The 10,340-nt window shown below is 61.5% G+C and overlaps 1 protein-coding gene across 1 annotated transcript; it reads right to left on the bottom strand.

Annotated features, from left to right (window-relative positions):
* On the bottom strand, nucleotides 1–10,340 carry QSOX1 (quiescin sulfhydryl oxidase 1). Its single transcript, XM_064427644.1, has 12 exons — nucleotides 10,000–10,340; nucleotides 7,862–7,962; nucleotides 6,496–6,544; nucleotides 6,215–6,317; nucleotides 5,340–5,430; nucleotides 4,965–5,110; nucleotides 4,424–4,561; nucleotides 4,173–4,302; nucleotides 2,274–2,396; nucleotides 2,020–2,164; nucleotides 1,603–1,782; nucleotides 1–1,270 (listed from the first exon to the last, which is right to left on the bottom strand). Exons 1-12 carry the CDS (start codon nucleotides 10,265–10,267, stop codon nucleotides 543–545), a joined length of 2,202 nt encoding a protein of 733 aa, XP_064283714.1. The 5' UTR covers nucleotides 10,268–10,340; the 3' UTR covers nucleotides 1–542.

Genomic DNA, 10,340 nt, shown 5'->3' on the forward strand with positions numbered 1-10,340 from the left:
TCGGCAAAAATAATTTATTCCACTAAGACAAGCAGAGAACAAACAACAGCGTGGGGAGGGGGCGAGGAAAGATGGGGAGGCCCCGGGCCACATCTCAAAGAGAAGGGACACAAAATGCATCTGAACCCATGACTGGTGCCCCCACCCAGCAGCGTCCCCTTTTTGGGGGGCTAAACCTGCACCCTCCTGGCCCCACTAGTGGTTGGACCCCAATGGGCTGCTCTCCAGCACAGGGCTGGGCTTCCCAGCTTGAAACCAGCCCAGTGCCAGGGAGGTCTGAGGGCAGCTGGGTGCCAAAACACAAACCACCGTTCATGTCCCAGCTCCCACATGCCCAAAAACATGGCACTGTGACTCGAAAGGGGGATGCCCTGACATGTCCTTCCTCCCAAAAAGGAGGCAACTGCCCCGGGTGAGGCAACTGCCTTGAGCAGGACAGCTCCTGAGTGGGACGTGCCAAACCCCCTACCCAAACGCCGTCCCAGGGGTGTCCTGCCTCAGCAGCTCACCCCCCAGGAAGCCCCCGGGCCCCCCAGCCCCTCTCAGGCCACGGGGAAGCCAGGGCGGCCTTTCCGGGCGCGGGTGCGGAGGCGGAAGAAGGTGTACATGCCCAGCAGGCACATGGAGGACAGCAAGTACAGGGCCACGCACAGGCTGATGTCCAGGCGGGAGAAGCCCAATCCAAGCACCCGCAGCCAGGGGCTCCTCCGCAGGCCTTCCCCCACCTCCTCCTCCTCCTCGCGGTCCCGGAGCAGGAGGCCGGGGGCTCGGCGGCGCTCCCTGCCCGCGGCACGGCGGGGCAGGGCCATGGTGTCCCTCTTGCTGATGCGGCGGCGCCGGCCCGCGGCTCGCAGCGCCTGGCTCTTGAAGTGCTGCTCGCTGAAGGAATCCAGGTCCACGATGTCGTCGCCCCCCTCCCGCGGCTTGGGGTTCAGCCGCACGATGCTGGGGCGCCGCGGCTCGGGGGAGCCCGGGTGCCCCGGCACTCTCGCCTCTGCCTCCCTTTCCTCCTCCTCTTCTCCTCTCCCCCGCGCCTCCCGCGGGCCCTCCGTGCCCAGCCTGGCGCCGGTGCCTTCCCTGGCCACGGGGATGGGGTCGGGCTCGGCATAGTCCATGTAGATGTTGGCCGGGGAGAAGTGTGCCTTGAGGAATGTGAGCACAGCCGGCTCCTCCCAGGCATGGACCCCCCGCTCCTCCTTGTGGCACTGGGGACACAAGTCCGGCGGAGGCCACTGCAGCTTGGGGAACTTGGGGTCCTCCGTGTCACCTCCTGCAGGGACCGGAGCCAGCGAGGGGGTTAGAGGGGACATGTGATGCACCCTCCCCCTGTGTCAACACCCAGGGGACATTTGGAGGAGCCTCCTCGGGAGGAGGGGTCCTCTAAGGGCAAACAGCAGCTTTGGGAAGCTCCCTGTAAGGAGCATGTAAGAGCAACTGTATCTCCAGGGCAGTCTGATGCTGTGTGACCAGCTGCTGTCCCCTGGGATGGGGGACAATAACAACAGGATGTCCCCACTGCTACACCCTGCAGCCATGTGCCAGACCCATCCAGGAGGAGGGATGTTCCTCCACCTCCCCTCCCCTGGTGGCAGCCCCCCTTACCCGCCAGGCGAGCGTTGACCTCGTTGTGGTGGGACCAGAGCCAGAGGACGGCCTCCTCCCTGCTGGCCACCCTGTCCATGGACTTGGCTGCCATGGCCTCGAAGTGCTCAGCGCACTCCTGGCAGCCGAAGAAGTGCCGGACGTAGCAGCGCATGGTGCTCAGCACCTCCAGGGGTAACTCTGGGGGAGGCAGAGCAGGGGGTGAGTCTGGACCCCCCTGTGCCACCACCACAGTCCCACGGCTGAGGCAGCAACCCCACACCCCACCTCTGTCTCTTGTTCCCCCACGGAAACTGCCCCTGGAGGACAAGAAGCAGGGGGAAACAAGCCTTTGTCCACATGCAGCATCCCTACCCTGCCAGAGTTCAGCTGGACACTCCCTCCCTGAGCCCCTGATGCCCCCAGGGACACCAGTACCTTTGTCAGGGCCGTTCTGGGCAGCCTGCACAGTCAGCAGGTGGAAGATGGTCCAGAGCCCACAGGGGTAGCCACGGAAGTGGCGTTCGCTGCCCTGGCAGCCCACCCAGGTCACGTTGGTGGGGAGCACCGAGGGCTGGGAGGCCTGGTGGACAGATGGACATGGTGTGATGGGGCTGGCAGGCAGTGCCAGCTGGGGGGCAAGGGGCAGGGGTAAGGAGAGCAGGGGCTGGGGGTCCCCATGGGCATCTTACATCTCTGTTATTCTTCATGGCCTCCTTCAAAACTGTGCGGGGCAGCTCGGGCTCTGTCCAGTTCCTCAGCCAGGCATCCAGGGTCTGCAGGTAGGTCTGCACGCAGGGGCGCCCTGGGAAGTACTGCAGAGAGGGGAGAGGGTGAGAAAACACAGATTTCATCCTGGGAGCAACAGGGCAGCCCACAGGCACTGGCAGCACCAGCATCCTCTCTGCTGGAGAGCAGCGTGGTCCTGGCAAGGTTTTGGTGCCCATCTCTGAGGGGCTGGGGGCTGCAGCTTGTCCCCCCACCCCGGGTGGAAAGTCCCCTGTGTGCGTGTTCAGGCTCCAAGCCCCAACTGAGTGAGGCAAAGAGCCACTCTGTCCATAAGTCTGGCAAAGCCGATTAGCAGCTGCACTTTAAAACCACTCCTGGGAGAGGAGCAGCCTGCCAGCCTGTGCCACCAACAGACAGACAGACCGACCTGTGGGAGGAGGGGACACCAGCACACAGGAGAAGTGACAAGAAGGAGGAGTTTGCTGAGTCTGAGCTGTTCTTCCTCCCAGGCTCATGGGGAATCACATGACAAGACCCAAATTTGCAGGGGAATTATCTGTGACCTGACAGTTGTGCTGCAAACACAGCGTGTCCCCCAACCCCTTGGACAGAAGGCTTTTCTGCATGATTCCCTGCCTCCAGGAACCACTTTTCCCCCCAGTAGGACATTTTCCCTGCTCCTTTCCTTTAATACCTCCTGGGAGTGCAAGAGTTAAGGCTGGGACTTGCTGGCTGAGCTCGCCCAGGCTGAGCCCGGGGCTGCAATCCTGGGGATGCTGCTCCGTCCTGTGGATGAGCAGGGCAATGGCAGCGCTGGCTCAGCGTCCCCGGGGAAGCACCAGCACCCACCACCTACTGCCACAGCTCATCGAGAGGCAGCTTGGCAGGAAGAATTAAAAATGGATCAAATAAAACCATTGCTGCCCCCCAGCACTCAGCACACTTACACCCATGGGCACGGAGTGGGTGTCACGGGGGTTTATTTCCCTATTTCTGTAGTTCACATTGAAGGGAGAAAAAGTGAGGGCAATGGTTGGAGGCTGGCAGAGGAGCCACATGAAGTTCTGAGGACTTAAGGCACGTGTCTGGAGCTCATTCCTGGGGGAGAGCAGATGGGGGTAGGAGCAGGGGGTGTCTTGCACAGCAGTGAGGGCCATGCAAGGTCCAAACTGAGCGTGAAACCCTGGGTGACAAAGGAGGGAGCAAAGAAGGAGGGCATGGCACCAGTCTGCCAACTAGCCTGGGCTGTGACAGGGATTGGGATGGAGACAGGGCTCCTGCAGGCCTCGTGGAGAAACCAGCCAAATGCAGCAGGACTCCATCACAGCAGGAAATTAAACTGCCCTGCTTGTGCTGGCTCAAAGCTCTCAGTCACTTCAGCTGTGCCAGGCCCAACATAGAAGAAAAAAGGAGACCTTAAATTAGACTTGTCTGGAGCCTGACTCAGAGTGGGAGTTCCTTTCCTGGACTACTATCAAAGGAGCCTGCAGAGACTGGCTCCTTGAGCTGAGCATCCAGATCAGAGTGACAAACCCCTGTGACCATTTCTGACACCCCAGCAGGTGACAGCCTCTCTTCTGAAAAGATCTCCTGCCTCAACACCTCCTACAAGTGATGCTCCCGCTGGCAACACACACCTTGTTTGAAACACTCCAGCACCCCCTCTCAGCTCCACTGGGACTCTGGAGATCCACATGGATGGGGATTGCCATGGGCTACACTGAGCACCAGGACACAGGGCCCACAGCAGACAGCCACACTTCACTACCCGAGTGCTGGGACACGCTGGCCCCCGCTGTCTGCATTTCCTAAACAGACAAACAGGCACGGGCAGCTCCTCCCCGACACCCAGAGCTCCTCACCTTCACCAGCGTGGCCACGTAGCACTTGAAGGCGGCCAGCTGTGCTCCCGACAGCGAGGAGGGACGGGCAGCCTCCACCCGCAGCGAGTAGTGCAGCGCGGACTCCAGGTCGGCCATGTACAGCTTGGAGCTAGGGAGGGCAGCACAACCTCCATCAGCCACGGAGCCAATCCTCACCCCGGGGCTTTTCCCAGGCCCCAGCCCCTCGCCCGCCCGCCCCGGTTTGCCCAGCAGGGGAGGGAGGGTCTGACCGCTCGGCTCGCAGCGGGTGTGACACGCGGTCGCTGTCGCTGAGGCTGCTGGCCGTGGCGTTCAGCTTGTAGGAGCCGCGGGTGATGCCCGTGAGCGTGCGCAGGAAGTAGGTGTAGAAGGAGCGAGCCTCTATGTGCCTGCCGGGAAGGAGAAGCCCTAAGTCCCCAAGGAGATGAAGGCTTAGCCAAGTGGGTAGCTCAGGCCTGGGGAGGGAGCGTGGGGTGCTCCATACTCTCCACCTGCCTCAGCACTTACACACATCCTAGAGCGGAGCTGAGCCCCAGGTAGCCATGTCATGCCACCTCCAGGCAGATGTAGGAAGGGAATGGCTCAGTCACAATGATTTTCCCTTCTCCCAGCTCCAGCCAGGGCTGGCAGTGCAGTTCAGTGCCCACCAGCAACCTCCCACCAGCCCCCGCTACCTCAGCCAGTCTCGTTCCTAATGCACCTTCCCACAAGTACAAAGGAGAACAGAGATGGGGCACAAGGCTGGCACCCCAGCAGCATCCCCAGAGCCACCCTGCCGTGCCCCACACTCACACAGGCAGGCGGGAGAAGGAGCCATTGCGGAGCAGCAGGTATCCAGAGGGGAAGGAGGTGACACCAAACTTCTGCACGAGCTCCTCCTCGCTGCTCAGCACCCTCCTCACTGCAATGTTCTCGTACTGCAGCATGTCCAGGGCCACCTGCAAGCCCCAGGGTCAGGTGAGGGGGGCAGAGGGATCCCCCAGCCCCACCAGGGAGGCAGCAGAGCTGCTCAGTGCCCTGTGTAACATCTGGCACTGGCTAAGCTGTGTGCAAGCTGGGCAGGGGGGCTTCCTGGAGAGAGCTGCCCTGCCACAGGCACTCAAGAGTTACCAGCCAGCAGGGACACAGGCTCCAAGGGAAGTGGGGGATAAACGCAGCTGTACCCACCTCTCTGCCCACGAAGGAGTTGCTCTTCTCAAAGATGAGTGCCAAGTACTGGTCCTTGTTCCTCTGGAAGAAGGTGTGAACCTCCTCGGCGCTGCAAGAGACAGGAGGACGGCAGCAGGTGCCTCGGCATCAGCAGGATGCTCTGCCCTCCCCCTCACACGGAGCTCCAGCCTTGCCTGCTGGGATTTGGCAGGGAATGCTGGTGCAGGATCAGCCCCACTGAGCAGGCAACTCCTCCTGCTGAAGTTTCCAGTCTAGTTTTCTGCTCTGGTTCACAGGCTTTGAGAAAACCCACTGGGCTTGGCCAAGGAGGCAGAAAACAAGCACAGGCAGGGCAGGGCAGGAGGGAGCTGCACACTCGCCCAGGGTAAAAAAACAGCAATGAATTTGAACCAGGGCTGGGGGTTTCTTTTGTCCAAGACATAGAGGTACCAGAGTACCTGAGGCATGTGCCTGGCTCAACTATTGCTCTGGGAATACAAAGGCTTCTTTTCAGGACAATGCAGCAACTGCCTGCATCCAGCAAGGACAACTCAGATATCAACAAAATTGTACAGAATGAAGAAAACTCATTTTCAGGACTGGAAAGAGCTTCTAACACAGTCTCAATCAGCATGGTATGACACTGCCATGTCCCAAAGATCTTGGAGCCAAGGAATTGCTTGTTCCAAGTAAGGCTGATGAGCAGGTTCATTAGGAGACATGGCCCCATCTCATCTGGGCCATGGACACAGCTCTGCCCTGGCCAGGTCATCTGTGTCTCCCTGGGACGTGGGTGATGCAGTAGCTGCTCCTTGTTCATTTTGGGTTCAGGATTTTCCCAGAAAACTGTTCCCCATGGGACAGAGGCCATCCTGGCCCCCTGCTGCCCCTACCTTGCTGGCTCCAGCGGAGGACAGGCGGGTGGCCAGGCATCCTGGCTCTGCTCAAGGTTGGTGATGATGGCGTGGCGCAGGTCCTCGACAGTGGCACTGGGATCTGCAGGGGGACAGGACACCAAGGGGTCAGCCCTGGCGAAGCCAATCCCAGGGTTTGAGCCCAGGGAAGCTGCTTGGAGCTGCCCCCCAGAGTTCCCTGATATTGCAGTGTATGGGAGGTGTGAGCAGCAGGGCCATTCACACCCAGGGTAGAAAACCCCATGGTTCTGAATACTCACTGGTAATCCTTATTCCATCCTCTGGCTTCTTGCTAAAAGCTCTGAAGAACTGAAAGGGAAAAAAAACACAAGGGGAAACTGGAGTGACTGTTTGGAGTGGGAGTGTTTGGAGGTAGTGCAAACCAGCAGGCTGAGGCTCCCTGTAGACCAGTTCTGCCTCAGTTTCCCCACAACACTGCAGCATGCTAACTGACATCAGCCAGCACAGAGGCAGCTCCCAGCCACATCCCCACCTTTCAGGGCATCCCCAGAGGGGAGGGATGCAGGTATGGGCTGGGAGCCATGTCCAGCCAAGGGCTGAGCACTGGCAGGCAGTGAAGCAGGTGTCTCCAGGGGTCCCAGGGAGGCAGCTGGAACCTTCCCAGTCCTGCAAACCAGTCTCCCTGCTCCAGAGGTCTGACAAAGTAGGGAAAAGGGGGTTTTCCCACTGCTGGCCTCCCACAGTGGCTCCGGTACCCAGGGCAGAGCCAGAGCAGCAAGAGTAGGTTGCATCAGCCAGGTGTTTGCTTTGCAGGCTGGGCTGGGAGCTGGGACTGTTTGCAGAAGGTGCTCGGTAGGGACACAGAATGTGAAACAAGTGACGTCTTGGCATGGCCACATCAGCACAATGTTCCTGCCCCAGGAGATGTTTCCCTCAGTGTCCCAGGGCACGGGGCACTCAGTGAGACTCCAGGGCAGGGCTGGGGCCAAGCCAACCTGCCTGAAAAACCCCAAATCTGACCCCAGCTGGAGCTGAGCCTGTAAGCTGCGACTGAGGGCACGTCTGACAAAACCCTCATGCCTGCCCATTCCATCTCAAGGCAATCCTGGCTTTAACTGGTGATTGTGGCACCTGGAGTGCTCTGGCTTCACTGCTTGTGCTGGAGCAAGGCTCCGTTTGCAGCGGGAAGCCCTGCAGAAGCTGTGTTGACACAGCTAAAGGGCTGGGCACAGGCCCAGAAGGAGGGGTGGCTCCTTGCCAGCCAGCACAGGAGGCTCCCGGGAGTTCCAACCTCCCGCAGCATCCCTGTGCTCTCCTCCAAAACCTGTGCCTGCAACCTCTCTCTGCCCTCAAGCAGCCTTTCTTAAGTGTTTCCAACTCAGGATTCAGAGTCTCCCTTGTCCTAGCAGAGATCCAGCCCCTGTGTTTTGCCACAAAACACCGTTTTGGCTTTCCCCCCTCCTTGTTGCTCCATCGCTCAGCAGTTGCACTGGCTGCAGCCAGGACACAGCACGGTTTTGGGGAAGGGTGAAACAGCTTCAGCCTGCAAAGCCCCAAGGGGAGTATTTTGGTGCAATACCCCTGTCTATCTGATTGAGCAAGAGAGGGACAGGCCAGAAGGCAAAGCGCAGTGAAATCCAGCCAGTACCCAGCACACAGTCTCACCTTCATGGTGGGGAAGCCGGTTATCCCGAAATCAGAGCACACCTGCTGGTTGTCCTCGTCGGCACAGTCGATGGCTGCCAGGATCACTGCAGGCCTCCACTCTGCAGGGACAGAGGATGAGGTCAGCACAGCTCAGCACCCCCACAGCCCCGAAAAACACCCTCCTCCCCATGAGTGCTAGCAGAGACAGGAGGGATGTCCAGCGGCAGAGATCCTCCTGTCCCAAAACCACTGCTTGCCCCTCGCAGGACAGTGAGCGATGGCTCGCAAGGCCAACAGCCAGGGCTGTGCCCTGTACTGGTGTGTGGTGCCCTACTTTCCAGGCAGCAGGAACACAGGGAAAGCCGTGTGAGGCGGGAGCTGGCTTTGCACACCCTGCTCTGCCAGTGCCGGAGCACAGGCAGCTCTACCCAACACTGCCTGCCTGGCTGGTTCTGCCTGTCCAGCCTCTGCCCCAGCTCCCGGGAACAGGACAGCAGGAGAACGGGAGGGATGGCTAGCCACAGCTCGGGGAGAGCAAGGAACACAGGCTCCAGTGTGTCTCACCCCAGACCAAGGGCTGATAACCAAGAGGGAACACCCCAAAACCAGCTGCCAGGCCAGGGCACTGCAGCAGAGCCTGCCCAGGTTCTGAGTGTCCACTCCCCAGGAAAGACCAGCAGGCCCCTGGAGACACATGAAGAAAAGGGGGCATGGAGGCATTTTAAGCAGCAGCCTCTGAAAACTAGCAGGAAAATGGAGAACAAAGTTCTGAAATGGCTTATTTTTAGTGTAAAGGACACAAGCTGGAGAACGCCCTGCCTTATCTTTAGAGTGGGACAGGGAGAGACATGGCGCTGGCACGCAGATGGAGCCCATGCTGACCTAGGCAGGGACACGCTGTCCCGTGTCTCAGGTGACGGGACAGGTGAGCTGCTTCCTACTGCCCTGGCACTCGTGGCACAGGAGGGCTGGTGACGAGCCCTGCTGCAGGGAGCCAGGCATGTTCCTGTACTCATCTGCACGTGGTGTCCGCAGGTCACCCTAGCATCCTCCCCGTCCAGCCCACTCCTACGAAAATCCACTCGTGGGAATGGCAGCGAGGATGCTGAGCAGCACGGGGGTGGCCTCCCCGCCCCGCCTCCACGGGCACACCATCCAGGCTCCGGAGCAGGGAGCCCTGGGGCAGCCCTCTTTTGGAGAGGGGCCAGGAGAGCCGGCATTGCCCCGCGGGGCCCGGGCACGCACCCCATTCCTCACATCCTGCCCGTCGGGGAGCTCTGACGGCATCCCCGGGGAGGGACGGCATCCCCTCGGAGGGACGGCATGCCCGGCCGGCCCTGACTCATGCGGCAGCCAGCGCGCTGTATCAATTAGCGCAATAACAGGGAGGCAGGATGAGTCCCGGCGGGACGAGGGGCCCGGCAGCGGCTGTGCGGGTCCCCAGGCGGGGCTGGCACCGGCCAGGCCCGGCACCAAGGTCAAAGCCGGGAACAAAGCAGCTGGGATCAGCGCCCAGCAACCTGCCGGCCCGATCCCTGCGGGAACAGCGGGGCTCAGGGAAAGCCTGGGGGGCAGCGGGACCCCCATGCCTGGGCAGGCTCAGCCTGAGTTTCTCCCTGCCAAAAGGGAATACTGCTAAGCCAGGCCTGGGTGTCCGGGGATGAAAGCTGGACAGCGGCAGGGAGCTGGGCCTTCCCGCCAGGCTGACGTTCCAGGGAGGCTGGAGCTGGGCCGCACGGGGATCCCGGGGAGCTGGCAGAGGGCAGGGCAGAGCGGATGGTGGGAAGGACGCAGGATGCAGGGATGCTCACGGGAACGAGGATGCAGAGCCCGGGATGCAGGGAGGGATTTAAGAGTGCGCGCAGAGAGGAGGAGGAGGACGGGACAAGGGCGCAGGAGGGACTGCAGGATGCTCCCGGTCTTGGGGGAAGCGGGACCCCTGCACAGGGAGGAGGATTTAGCGGGGCTGGGATGAACACAGATGAGCTGAACAGAGGTGCAGGGGAATTTGAGAGTGCAGGCGCAGAGACACCGGGTGCTGACGGAAGAGGACAGGGACAAGGGCTGGGGGGGAACAAGGTCAAGGGCACGGGGGGATCGCGGAGCCGATGGGGCGGGCAGGCGGGGATGAGGGGAAGGGGGGCCAGGGGACTCACCGCGGATGTCGTGGGCCAGGGCCCGCCATGTGGGCGCGAAGTGGATGCAGTGCCCGCACCAGGAGGCGAAGAACTCGACGGCCCAGGCGCTGCTGGAGCCCAGCAGCCGCCCCTCCGCCTCCGGCCCCAGCAGCTCCAGGGGGTCAGAGGCCGAGTAGAGGCGGCCGGGCAGCGCCGCGGGCACCCGGAGCAGCAGGAAAAGCAGCAGGAGCGGCGGGAGAGCCGCCGGGCCCCCGCGGCCCCCGGCCCGCGACCGCCGCCGCCACATCGCCCGCCAGGCCGGCCGGCACCGCCCGGAGCCGCCTTTAGCCCCGGAGCCGCCGCAGCGCCGCCCCCGGGGC

This window comes from Passer domesticus, chromosome 7 (genome assembly GCF_036417665.1).
Source record: "Passer domesticus isolate bPasDom1 chromosome 7, bPasDom1.hap1, whole genome shotgun sequence".
NCBI classification, from domain to species: Eukaryota; Metazoa; Chordata; class Aves; order Passeriformes; family Passeridae; genus Passer; species Passer domesticus.

Excerpts from the sequence above, each read along its gene's own strand:
- QSOX1 (XM_064427644.1), bottom strand. The coding sequence starts at position 10,267 with ATGTGGCGGCGGCGGTCGCGGGCCGGGGGCCGCGGGGGCCCGGCGGCT. Across the intron at positions 6,318-6,495 it reads GGATGGAATAAGGATTACCA|ATCCCAGTGCCACTGTCGAG; the intron begins GTGAGTATTCAG and ends GTCCCCCTGCAG. Across the intron at positions 1,783-2,019 it reads CCAGAACGGCCCTGACAAAG|AGTTACCCCTGGAGGTGCTG; the intron begins GTACTGGTGTCC and ends TGCCTCCCCCAG.